This window comes from Dermacentor andersoni, chromosome 9 (genome assembly GCF_023375885.2).
Source record: "Dermacentor andersoni chromosome 9, qqDerAnde1_hic_scaffold, whole genome shotgun sequence".
In the NCBI taxonomy this organism is placed as follows: Eukaryota; Metazoa; Arthropoda; class Arachnida; order Ixodida; family Ixodidae; genus Dermacentor; species Dermacentor andersoni.
In genome coordinates, this window is record NC_092822.1 from 94,547,501 (window position 1) to 94,561,486 (window position 13,986).

Genomic DNA, 13,986 nt, shown 5'->3' on the forward strand with positions numbered 1-13,986 from the left:
TCGGAAGACGAAGAGGCGGGCGTCACAACCCTCCAGAATTTCTGGGGAGATGATCTGATAAAGTCTGGTAGTAATGTGCTGTGATAATACTCTTTATCTTTGACAATCTTTACGTGAAATTTTTCGGACAAGTTATCAATATTGGCTTTCAGTTCTTTGCCGTCCTTTATTATGGCGCGTTTCTTTTTTTAGTCGCTTAAGTTTCCGCCTCATCTGTAACGTCTCCCGCTTAATCCATGGATTGCGGCGCTCCGACTTGATCACTTTTTTAGGAACGAAGCGTTCCACACAATCAAAAATAAGGTCTTTAAAAAAAAAAGCCAGAGGTCGTTTACGCTACAATCAAGGCCTTGAAAGTGATCGTAGTTAAAAGCTAGCGTATCTATTATAGAGTCACCCTGTGCTCTTGAAAAACTGGGAAAATATTGAACCTTATTGGTTCGATTGATTAAAGCACTATTCAACGACAGGACAACTGCTTTGTGACTGCCGATAACTCCGCTTCTGCTGAACGCACTGAAGTACTTTTTGCGGCAAAGTGGTTCTGAAATAGCCCATCTTCACTTCAAATGTCTTTCTCCACTTCGATAAAAAGTGGTTCAGGGCCCCTTTACGAGAAAAGCATGCAGCCATGCCACGTAATACGTAAGGTGGATAATAAGTGGACCATTACAGTTACAGAACGGGTGCCAAAGGGAGGCGCTGTCGAGGACGGCAGAGAATTAGATTGTGTTAACTTGGGAAATGAGCAAGGCATACGTTGGAATCAGCAGTTGGAGGTCGTTGGGAGAGGATCGTCCCGCAGTGGACATAAAGAAATAGGTTGGTGATGATGATGATGATGATGATAGTGACTAAGCAACGCGACGGGGACTTTCGCCAAGCATTGCTCGCAGCAGACACCCGACAGATCCCGATGCTGTGGCGGATGCTGCATACGGTGACCGGACGTTCATTGACAACCCACTTCGTGTCACCGGTATCCGGTTTCTAGTGATATTTCCTTTCACTTGTAGCTTTTGTTGTTGTTTGTTTGCTTGTTATTTGTCGTATGCGTGAAATAGCAGGCCTCGCCGTGCCTGGCTTGCAGCGTACGTATGTCATTTCCTTAGCTCAAATAACTTCGCCATTACTCCAAGTTTCGTCAGCTGTTCTTTTTTCCAGCTAGCAGTACAATTTGTTCGGTAAACAGCGGTCTTCCTCGCAGTCCGCCTACGCCTAACCTACGCCTCCTACATAGGCGCCGCGAGTAAGGGGGGGGGGGCAGCGAAGCCTAACCTACACCCCACCCCCCCCTACCCCCTTGAAGTGTCATTACCGGAGTTCTGTTACCCACATCATTCGAGGATTCTTTTCGATTGCCTCTACCTTTTCATTTAGAATTTTCTTGTGGGTAAAATCTTACTGCATCATTGTCGGCGCGGACCATGCACAGATTTTAGTTTAAACTTTCGCTCTATTCCTGCAAATTTTGGCAATAAGAGGACAGGCGTATTATAAGCACCAGCGGCGGATATAACTTATCCGTACTTTATAAATTCAACGGTTCTTTTTTAACTTCCAAACTTCCAATGTGAACACTATGCACAAACAGAATATACGTAAATATATAGACAAGATAAAGCTTATTATATTTTTTCAAGGGAAGAGGTAGCCAACTAACAATTATTTCCAATGGTATGGATAGACTAATCCTACAGAGAATGAATATGTTGCTGTACGTTCACCTCGCTTCAAATTGCTTTGGGTGCTTTCTTGATCCTGAAAATATCCGCCGTGGTTGCTTAGTGAATATGGTGTTGGGCTGCCATAAGCACGAGGTCGCGGGATCGAATCCCGGCCACGGCGGCCGCCTTTTGGTGGGGGCGAAATGCGAAAACACCCCTGTGCTTAGATTTAAGGTGCATGTTAACGAACCTCAGGTGGTCCAAATTATTCCAGAATCCCCAACTACGGCGTGCCTCATAATCGTATGGTGGTTTCGGAACGTAAATCCACACCGCAAACACACGCGCTATAAATCCGTGTGCGTGTGCGTGTGTGCGCGCGCGCGTTCTGTTGTGCTCGTCTGTATGCGCTACAGTAGCATTCCAAGTTGTCACTCTCGGTCACATTTATCAGACGCCAACCTTAGCTTCGTTTAAACGCATGTTGTAATAGCTTCGTTTGCATGCATGTGGCAATAGCCTCTGCGATAGCCCTAGTGGAGCTGACAGCATGAATGAATAAACGCATATGTCAACTCTCCCCTTGCTGGAGGGTTGACTGTACTCGTCTCGACGCTCGCTCGGCGCGACCTGCTAGCGTTTGCACAGGCCCTACGACTGGTTTTCAATGCGACAAACCACTCGACTCGCCTTCGTCGGGTAAACGTAGCTCTTTAAGGATTACCATATAAGCAAAAGAAGAAGAAAGAATTCATTGCCCTTTCACTATGTGAGGAAAGGTGACCAGCGAAGCTGTGAATGTGGGTCCCTTATAACAGCGAATTGCATCTCCGCCGCGGGTCGGCCCGGCATTGCACGATCTTCGGGATTTGCCAGGATTGGCCAGCGTATGAGAAATTGCTGGTCTATGTGCACGGAGAAGAGATCCGCCAGATCCTAGCCATAAACAACTTCGCTGTAGAAACGGCAAGGAGGAGCTACAGGTGGGCCACTGCTATCGGCGCCTCCGCAGCTCGGAGTAAACTACAGAAAGCTGAGCTAGTTGGTAAGGATTCATTATGCGAACAAGGGGTAAGGTGGGCAGACACCGACACAAGAGGAGAGAAGTGGACAATACGAACACCGTCGGCGTTCGTGTTGTCCACTTCTCTTGTGTCCGTGTCCGTGTTGAGGAGCCGGAATATGGAAAGTAAACACTGCGCTCTTCACGTCTCTGTTATTATGAGGTAGTTTAAAAAATATTTCGGCAGAACTCGTCACACGATGCACGTTGACGTTAATGCAATTAGCACTAAAGCAACGTAGCGAAACACCGTGCTGACGTCACCGGAACGCGTCTTGTATGAGGCGTATGCTGCAACTGGGCTCCTCCCTCGGGCTTCGATGATGATGATTTAATGCCAACCTTTTCGAAACGGGGCGGCGACAAATAGTCACCTAGCCTGCCTGAGCTAATCGATCTCGATTAGCTCAAGCAGTCAGTCTAGCATTTATCAGTCTAGCGTTTTGTCTACGTCTCTTTAACTTTTCCATCTTCGCTAAAATCTCTGTATCTACCTTGTGTAGCTACCTATGCCGCAACGGATCCGCTCCTATTGATTTCTTCCCTGCTTTTTTTTTTTTCGCCAACAAACGCCTCTTGGTTATCTCGACTGCTGACCGCTTAATGCTCCCCCTCCGCTTTGAATCGCAGCGCTCCTGGAAGGTGGACGAAACTTTCCTACGGGTCTCCCTGCAGGTGGATATCTCTCCCTGCAGGTGGATATCTTCGCATTTCGATAGGATGTGCTGAGTTGCCTCCAGATTTTTGCTGCGATAGAAACACGCCTCACCCTGTTGCGGGCATTGCCTTCGGTGTATTATCAACGGCGCTCGAGACCGCCGGAAAGCGCACGTGGGGCTCGCGCTGTCCGGCGGTCTCGAACGCAGATGATAGCGCAGCGCGGCTGATCCCGGCAGATTGCACAGCGAGCCCATTTGGTCGACGCTCGCCCGTCCTGCGCACTTTGGTCCCCGACAGTACATACATACATACATACATACATACATACATACATACATACATACATACATACATACATACATACATACATACATACATACATACATACATACATACATACATACATACAGTACCGCAAAGTGCGCGACGTTCTCCAAAAATGCTGATCGTGTTAAGATTTGCTTCTCGAATATATTCACTAAAAGGCCATCGCATTGCATTCGCTCCAGCGCGTTTCGCAGGCTTGAAGTAAAGGTCTCACAGGGTTCCGCTAACCCATCTACTGCGCGGTCGTCGCCTGAGAAGCGTGCTTTGCCACTTGCCCATAACGTAATGCGAGAAAAAATGCAGATATTTGATACGGTTAAATAAGCGGGAGGCGCACGGAAACACACAGACATAAACACACGCGCACACAAAACAAGCTGAAGAAAGTTGAATAAAGAAAGTAGACAGCCGTCAAGCAAATGCCTGTTTATCATCGCCGCCTAAAACATCGGGACCAAATAGACGTAAAACGCAGAAATGATTTCATTATGCAACAGATCAACCAATTTGAATGACATTTGTTGCACGTGAAAGAAATGGCATAATTGTACCAATTGTTGGAAGCAGCAGAACTTTAATATAGGGAACCATAGCTGTTACGAAAATTGCCGTACTTTCGCTAAGTTGAAATTTATACATATATAACTACGTGGAATACCGGTCTGTCCACATTGAACTGTGCAGTAATACGGAATAGATCTCAAATTATTTTTACCGACCGAAACGCACTTGGGCGGGGGCGCTCATACGGAGGGTATGAGGAGAAAAGAGGAAGCAGACGTAGACATGGCGTTCCTGCGTACGGCCGACTGTCTTATATATATATATATATATATATATATATATATATATATATATATATATATATATATATATATATATATATATATATATATATATACATATATATATATATATATGTTAGGGTGTGTCCACCGGACAAATGTGCAATATGAGAGAGAGAGAGAGAGAGAGAGAGAGAGAGAGAGAGAGAGAGAGAGAGGGAAAGGTAGGGAGGTTAACCAAGGGCGTGCCCGGTTGGCTACCCTACACTTGGGGACTTGGGGAGGGGAAAAGGGGAAGAATAGATAATAAGGAAAGATAAGAAAAAGATAAGAAAATCGCAGAGGAATCTCCACTGTCACAAGTGTTCGTACAATCCAGTATCCTTCACGAAGTGCAGAAGGGCTTTTGCGGTGTTTCGCATGCAAAAATGCATAGGCCATGTTACAAGGATCTTCTGATATCGCTCTATTATCTAGCCGGTTGAGTTTCGCTTGTAAAGTACGACGTTGAGTGTCAAACGATGGGCAGTGACACACAAGGTTCGTTAGAGTCTCATCGCACCTGCACAAGTTGCACGCTGTACTATGGGCCTTCCGTATTAGGAATGAACAGGCACTGGTAAATGCGACGTCCAAACACATGCGAAACAGTAAAGTTGTGTCGCGGTCATATATCAGTTTATACAGCTTATAGCTTGCGTGAAACTGTTAGTGTTTACGAGCACATTGGAAAGGTCTTACGAATTAGTGGTATACTCCCGAGTGGTCTACGATACAACTAAACTCTATTAAATTAGATCCAGAAAGGTTAGCTGGCAATCTTTTAATTTGTTCGAAATTAGGCACGAACTGCAATCAGTGCAGAGTTGTGCCAAGAGAGACACTTGTCAATTCCAATCAAAACACAGCAGTCCTTGACATAATTTTGGTGAAGCTGCCATAAACAGTGCTTAAGTTATCTGTGTGCTCGGGGTGTGGTGTGGCCTTTTCCAATTTATACATGGGCGGCTCCACGTCTCTCTCTCTCTCTCTCTCTGTGTGTGTGTGTGTGTGTGTGTGTGTGTGTGTGTGTGTGTGTGTGTGATAAAATAAGTAATAAGGTCATTAGACAATTAGCCATTGAAGTCTAGGGTTTGAGGAAAACTCGTCTGGCGAGGAAATAACATGGCTGAATAAACGTGCACTCGCCAACTGAAAAAATTTTAAAACACGGATTGACGTTTCGGCGCCCAATACGGGTGCCTTGTTCGCAATGAGCGAATGCATGGTGGTCTTTATTGTATATGCGTCGGAAGACGTAATGCGCTTGCGTACAACTCAGGGAGGGGTCCCCGTGTCCGGTTTATCGTGTTAGTAGTAGATTGTATGCAGAATGATTCAAGGAGCAATCGGGATGATAATTTTTTTCTCTCTTTCGATGATAGAAGCCGAATTCCAGTTAATACTGTGTCCAGTCTTTTCGTGGTGCTCTGCCAGGGCGCTGGAGACCGTGTGTCCTTTGGCTACATCATTGCGATGCTGCTGTAGCCTTCTTTTAAAGTTCCCCGTCTCGCCTACGTAGCACGCATGGCAGTCCTGGCAAGGAATTTTGTAGATGACACCCGGAAATTTTTCTTTTTCGAGGCGGTCTTTCACTCGGACGAGTTGGCGAGGAAATAACATGGCTGAATAAACGTACACTCGCCAACTGAAAAAAATTCAAAACACGGATTGACGTTTCGGCGCCCAATACGGGTGCCTTGTTCACCTAATTTCACCTAAAATTTTTTTCAGTTGGCGAGTGTACGTTTATTCAGCCATGTTATTTCCTCGCCAGACGAGTTTTCGTCAAGCCCAAGATTTCATTGCCCTTCGCGAAAAGCATGGACGGTCCGCCGTAACGAAGATTCGACAGTTTGCGTCCCTCAAGTCGAAGTTGGCATCTTTTCAATGCCACCTGCAATTCAACCTGCGCTGTAAAGCCCACAGCATCATCCCGAAGTCGCTTCACCTACCCGTCTTGGTTCGTACGCCGTTTGGAAAGCATGCTATCTCACGCTGCGAGAAGCTCCTTTTACAATCACGCATCCTTGAAACGAAGGCTACCATAAAGCGCTTGGAGAACGATGTTTTCTTTAGCCAACGCACGCTTGAGCGCACCGTTCCCACGGAATTCCACGAGATTTTACTCTACTCTAACGGAGCAGCTACGGCGACTCGACAAAGAAGAGAAAGGTGCCAGGAAAAGAAGTTTTCGTCTCTGCTGGACAAACGTCCGGCCCCTGACAACCAAGCTGGTGTTTGCAACTTGTCGTCGCACGACCTTGATACCGCAGAGCTTCATCTACTAAACCGCGGCCTGAATTTCAACATTGGTACCATGCCAAGTATGCGAAAAATGGCTTGTGCAGTTGAGGAGGCAGTACGCCATGTCGAGCCGTCTCTGCAAAACGAAGCACGTACCCGCGCTGTTGGGGCTCTTTCAAAGCTTCGTAATGCTAGGACCTCAAGTATCAGCCACCTCGATAAAGTAGCCATGAAAAGACTGCAAAATAACAAAGCCATTGTCATCTTGCCTGCGGACAAGGGGAATGCCGCGGTTGTCATGAATCGGGATGACTACGTTTCAAAGATGACGGAACATCTCCAGGACCTGACCACGTATTCAAAGGTCAACCGGGACCCCACAAAAAAGACTGAGTCAGAACTTCAGAAGCTACTGACTGACGTTTTCAAGTTTGTGCCTCCCGAAAAGAAGCATCTGTAAACCACCTGCTGTGCCACAACGGCTCAGCCCCTGCAATATACGGCCTGCCTAAGGTTCACAAACCTAATGTCCCGCTGCGGCCTATAGTAGACTACACTCGCTCTCCGTTGCACCGTCTCTCTGCCTATCTTCATGGCGTGCTCCGACCCCTCGTTGGACGAACGCCGACATACGTAAAGGACTCCGCTGATTTTGTCGACAAGGTCAGGAACGTGACTTTAGGGAGCGAAGACGTCATGGTTTCCTTTGACGTCAAGTCTATGTTCACACGCATACCTGTGGATTATGCTGTTGACTGCTGCCGAACAGCATTACAAAACGACACATCTCTGCCTTTGCGCACCCCATTCGAAGTCGACGACGTGTGCCGCCTCTTGGATTTTTGCTTACGCAACACATATTTTTCATTTAATGGATCATTCTACAGGCGGGTCTTTGGAACGGCAATGGGAGCATCGGTGTCAGTGTCATGTGCCAACATTGCTTTGGAAGCCCTCGAAGATAAAGCCCTCACGACGTTTCAGCCCACCCCAAAATTGTTCCTGCGGTGTGTCGACGACTGTTTTTCTATTATCCGCCGCGAAGACGTCGTACCTTTTCTGCAGCACCTGAACTCTTTCCAAAGCACAATAGAATTCACCGTTGAAGAAGAAGTTAATGGTCGCTTGGCCTTCCTTGACGTTGAAGTCATGCGCACTGCATCCGGCCTTTCCACGAGTGTTTACCGAAAGCCTACACACACAGGGAAATATCTCCACTTTGATTCGGCCCACCCCCTTGGACAAAAACGATCTGTTGCCTCCACATTGTTCACCCGTGCATTCCGATTATGCTCGACTACTGACGCACGCAGAGCTGAGCTGAAGACAGTGACGCAGGATTTGGTCAGCAATGGCTACCCCGGCCAGATTATAAAGACTGAAGAAAAGCGTGCAGCTGAACCCCCTGTAAGGCCGATGAGAACAAGAAAACGGGCGTCTCTCCCCTATGCACGAGGCGAGAGCGAGTCATTATCAAGAATTTTCAAAGATTATGATGTACAAATCTGCCACGTCCCTTCAAGCAAGCTAAAACAACAACTCGTCCGAGTGAAAGACCGCCTCGAAAAAGAAAAATTTCCGGGTGTCATCTACAAAATTCCTTGCCAGGACTGCCATGCGTGCTACGTAGGCGAGACGGGGAACTTTAAAAGAAGGCTACAGCAGCATCGCAATGATGTAGCCAAAGGACACACGGTCTCCAGCGCCCTGGCAGAGCACCACTAAAAGACTGGACACAGTATTAACTGGAATTCGGCTTCTATCATCGAAAGAGAGAAAAAATTATCATCCCGATTGCTCCTTGAATCATTCTGCATACAATCTACTACTAACACGATAAACTGGACACGGGGACCCCTCCCTGAGTTGTACGCAAGCGCATTACGTCTTCCGACGCATATATAATAAAGACCACCATGCATTCGCTCATTGTGAACAAGGCACCCGTATTGGGCGCCGAAACGTCAATCCGTGTTTTGAAATTTTTTCAGTTGGCGAGTGTACGTTTATTCAGCCACAATTAGCCATTCAACCCCTGGTTGGCAGTACAGCCCATTGTTCGTGGCACTGGCTGCTATACTCTAGAAACTGCTAAATGTTGGCTAGGCGGGACCGGGCCCCCGTAAAACTTCTATAGGGGGGGGGGGGGGGAGGCTCTTCGGCCCTCCGAAGCCTCCTGGACCTTAATCCCGGGTCACAGTGCAACAGCGTCAAAAGTGTTCAGTTATCGCGACAATAATTTTGGCGCTGTCTGTCCCTTTTGTTTTTCGCCCGACAGGTCATGCTGAGTGGACCAATGCAGAACGCCCTTCGCCGAGCGCTGAGGCCCTCGCTGTCCGCGGCCGGCCGCTGCACGTCGGCGCGCAATGCTTCGCAGGGAGCGTCGGACAGCGACCTCCCGAGGGTGCTCATCACAGGTGAGATCTAATCTCTCTTGAAATAGGCGTTGAAAGGAAGTATTAAGATGCCCTATGCGCTCGACTGTAATCCGCAGATGGCGCACCGAGGTAATTGGGAACTCGAAGCATGCGACAAGAAAGATAGAAAGCAGGGGGACCGGATAAGGTGGAAGCTTGGGCGAGTTGGTGATTCAACATCGGCATGTGCGCACGGCGCAAAAGACGAGGACTGAATGGAAGGACACAACACAGGCGTTGACTTCAACTGATCTCTGTCTGTGAGATTGCCAGATCTATATACACGAGGAAAAGTAATGAAAAAACAACTTTTGCATTACGTCACACATGAACCCCTATTGCATCACAGCCAGATACTTGATTTCGTTTTTGGTGACGGCGATAGACGGCATGCTGATGCAAAGGTCACCCAGCCGCTGTATCTTGTCAGCCTCTATGATTTCACGTGTAAGCTGTTCTCGGTGTTTGGAGATTACGACGAAGTTTTCACATTCAGGGTCACAATGGCAGTCTCTGCAGTGAATGCCAAGATGACCTTGCACGGCGGTGTAAACATTGCACGGCGGAGTAAACAACCGATCTTTATCTGCGATTTCGCGAATAAAGATCAGTTGAAGTCAGCGCCTGTGTTGTGTTCTTCCATTCAGTCCCCGTCTTTTGCGCTGTGCACACATGTCGAGACCGGGGGACAGATTTTCACTGCTGTCGTCGCTCTTCTATTTATTACATGTGCCTCCGCGGAACGTCATTCCGTGATAACGTTTCTTAGGCAGGCACTAAATTGCTGCAAAACACCTAGCTCTCGCAAATATCCGGGGGAATCGGCGAATATCTGGTGCCGAGAATAGCTAGCACTGTATCTTAAACACAATCTATACATTCCACAAACAAACAAACAAACAAACAAACAAACAAACAAACAAGCAAGCAAACAAACAAATTCCTTCTCTGTACATTGTGAACCAGAATTGCAGGTGAACAGTGTAAGTGTCCACCTGAAATCGTCCCGTAACACGGAATAGAGCTTAGGTCATTTTTAGCTGATGCTTAGTATTGCTTCAATACTATAGTTCTAGTGTTGAAATTGTATTATCAATTTGCAACGTTGTGATGTATATTTAGGTCGTTTCATCCGAGCTACGGGTTGATATTGCATAAACAGAACACTTTTACTTGCACAACATTGTTATCGCCCTTAATTGATTCAGATACTGTTTCTAAGAGCTGTAGCTGATTTGACGCTTTCTTGCACGCAGCGCGACGCTTACTTTCGCATTCAATAGCTGCATTTTGCGATACTCGTGTGTTGTGTTATCGTTGTGTTGCATAAATTATGCATGTCCGAGTAGTTCCAACGCCAACCGCAGCAGGAACCTTTGTAAGGCCTACAGACAGAATGTTGCTCCCACTCCCGTTGCTGTAAGAAGGAACTAACGAACAAACTTCAAAGTTCAATTATTGGGAAGCTAGAACGCTGTGACGATGAAAGTCGAAGGAGAGAGAGAGAGATAAAGAAAAATAATTAGGCAGGTCGCACGCACCGTGGCAATCGGTGTGCGCGAAGCTTTCAAGAGCAAGCAACGCATAAATGGTGCATTACGACCAGAGACGCGTTGCAAATTTCGGTGCACGAGCGCGTCCCTCAGCCACCGCGGTGAGCCTTGGAGAGAAAGCGCCTTTTATTCGGCATTAAAACACATTCAATCACAAGACACGTCGTGTGCTTGACCTTGTACATATATTATAGGCGCAGCAGCGCCGCAGGTACGATGGGAGACGCACACCTAATTTCGGCGGCGAACCGGGTCTCGTGTAATTTCTTATTTTCATCAGCTAGAAGGCAGGCGCGCTCAATTCTTTAAGTATAACTGTTACTACGCGACGTGCCTTACGTGCGCCAAGCTTCGAAAAGCGCTGGCTTGCACGAGGCAAATTTGTAAAGGTGTTTTATTGCGCCTTTTGAGGCGGACGTCCCTGGCCTAATGGTTAGGGCAGCGGGCTTCTGCACTGGAGGAATCGGGTTCGAGAACAACTATCGGAAAGGTTCTCTCTTATATATAGTCACGTGTTAAGGTCACCCTCACGGTAACACAAAAGACCACACAGAAATATACATACAAATCTCAAAGTGGGGGAAACGTCAAAGAAAGTCATATCGCTTAAAAAAAATACATGTACAAGGTCTTGTAGTTTTATCGCGTTTGGTCGTCGCAGAGCTCGAGTTTCCCAGCAATAACATATTATCCTACTTCAAGTTTCAAGTCGCTTGTGGGCCTCTCTTGCATACCCCCAAGTTCCTCACGCAATTCTTTCAACTCGTTGCAGGCAGCTTAGGACAGCTCGGAACGGGATTGGCTCGACTATTAAGGTGAGAAAATCGCTATTATGTAGCCTCAACAGCGCGCGCAACTCGACACACGTGCGCGACACGTTGACCGAACTCGAGGTCACACTCAGATCTCGCTTTTCTGCAGGAAGAAGTACGGAAAAGAAAACGTCATCATGTCCGACATCGTTCGGCCTCCCAAGAGCATCCTCGCGGAAGGTGAGCCAGATTTGATAAACTTTTTTTACATGGAATGCTATTACGGACGATGCGCGCTGTTCCACAATATTGTCACATTCTGTAATGGCGGCATTTCGAGCCAATCAGAGAGGCCATGGCGGCTCTCTGAACCAATCAGAGCTGACAAGATGGCTAGTTCGACAATATGGCGGAATCTGACGGTGTCTAGCGTTGCGCCTCGATCAAGGCGCGATCTTACAACGGTTCGGAAAACGCGCTAACCCCCACGTGATTTGTCAGGATCGCGTTTGCATTATCAAAAGCCGACCAACCACGTGCAAGCAAGGGCGAGGGTACGGTTCGCTTTACGAACCGTTTTAATGTCTCGCCCCAGGCATCAGTTGTGTCAGCGTCGATAACGTAGCGAGAAAGTTGCTAAACTTGGGGAGCTCTTATAGTCCCCACAACGACAACTTTTTGTAGGCATAGTGACGTTTTAGTGAATTCATTTAGTGACATAACTATCCAATAAATTGCCCTGGTAAAATGACTCGAGGGACTTTGACTAAGTTTCTCGCAGTTTTTCGCCTCCATTTAATCTAGGCTTGTATGCGCCTCCATCAGTCGCTACTTCTGAATACACGCCGAAGAGCGTATTAGTGAGTCATCTGAACGCATTGAAGTTGATTTTCTGGACGAAACAGACTCTTGAGATCCAATAGCGATTTAGGATTTCCTGTGTCACGTTCCAGCTGCAGACGCGTCACAACAGGAAGCAATTTAAAGCTATAGTAACAATTAAAGCATAACCAATTTATAACAAACTCTATCACTTAGCGTCGCTAAAAATTGATGTCTCGAGCCGGTACTTGACGGACCAACACTGAGCTTGTAAACTAAGAAAATAAAGAAAAACACGAGGTCACATCAGACTGGTAAGGTATTCTTTAAAAACGTTACGTTCATTCATTTTGGACATAAAAATAAACTGAAATATCTTGAATAACGGTATAGTTTTCCCTTCTGGCTTTTCCGGCAGATGTTGCCTCACTGTAAGTTGATCGACCTTACGCGTATACAGGTCCAAACCGGGCGGGAAAACAACTTACGCTTATCAAATGAACATGGAAGAGAAAAAATAAATCAATTTATGCTGGTAAATTGTACTTTAAAAAGTCGTAGTTTCGGCCGAGAGGCGAAGCATCGATTGCGATAGCAAATTAGTGGACAGCTATACGGCGTAAGGATAGTAGTTTTATTGGCCATCTAAGCTTGTAAACATAAGCATACTAACTAAATTAACAAGTATGGTGCCTCGCGGGCACCAGCAAACATGAGCACATTTCAGTCGATGACCGCGGAAACTCGCTGTCAAAACGCTGCAGTGAGGAAACGCGGCAGCAGCAGCGAGTGTATTGGCCTTCGTGCTGCCGCTCCCATCAACGCGAACTAAGCCGCGAAAGCACAACGCAGTGCGGACTGTAACCGTCGCAGATGGCTTTCAAGATACAGCGGCCCGGCCAGGCGCGCACGGCTGCCCGGAGTAGAACGCCCCCTCCGCACCTATCCTCCCTCCGAAGCCTTGCGCGCGACCGAAGGCGGCGCGCTTCCTCGCCGCTTTTCTCAGTTGCGTGAGCGACATCGAGCCGCAATCGCCGGCTCACCCTCGCACGCTTTCACTCACGCATGCAGCATACGGCTCGCAGCGACGATTTTATCGCCCTTTCACTTTATACGGAACCTCACGGCGACGGCGACGCCGAGGGCGCCTGGAGTGCATGTCCATATAATTGTCGCAATAAAACGTATATTCGTTAGTTCTGCGGTAATAGGTTACTTACCCTCCGTGGTAGCCTGTTGGCCGTGGCGTGACGCTGGTGAGCTCGAGGTCGCTGGTTCGATCCTGGCGGATATATTTTGATCAGGGCGGAATGCAAAAACGCTCATGTACTGTGCATCGGGTGCACGTCCGGGAAACCAAGGTGGTCCAAATTAAACCGAAGCCTTCCCCCCGCCCCTCTCACACGATCTAGTGATCGTTTTGGCACGTAAAACAAGACAATTTTAATAGGTTGATTATCAGAACTGAAACGGATAATCAAAGTTTTGTTCTTTAATTTCGCTCCGGAACCGCGTCGCCGGTATGTCGCATGATGTCACGCGTTTCAAAGTATCTTTCTTTCTTCATATGTGGCACATTTTATGTGGCTCAGCAAATGTTTTTCAAGCTTGCTGAGGTGAGCCCCCCTTTTTCCCGTCTTCAACACAACGTATT

The 13,986-nt window shown here is 47.3% G+C and overlaps 1 protein-coding gene across 4 annotated transcripts in view; it reads left to right on the forward strand.

The window, feature by feature from the left end:
* Tdh (L-threonine dehydrogenase) overlaps window positions 1-13,986 on the forward strand; it is an 81,951-nt gene that overhangs the window by 52,673 nt on the left and 15,292 nt on the right. For all 4 annotated transcript variants that reach the window (XM_050176281.3, XM_072284250.1, XM_050176282.3 and 1 more), the window contains exons 2-4: window positions 9,067-9,205; window positions 11,531-11,573; window positions 11,680-11,750. In XM_050176281.3, the coding sequence (XP_050032238.2) occupies window positions 9,070-9,205; window positions 11,531-11,573; window positions 11,680-11,750 (250 nt within the window). In that variant the 5' untranslated portion in view covers window positions 9,067-9,069. The remainder of the gene's footprint in view (window positions 1-9,066; window positions 9,206-11,530; window positions 11,574-11,679; window positions 11,751-13,986) is intronic.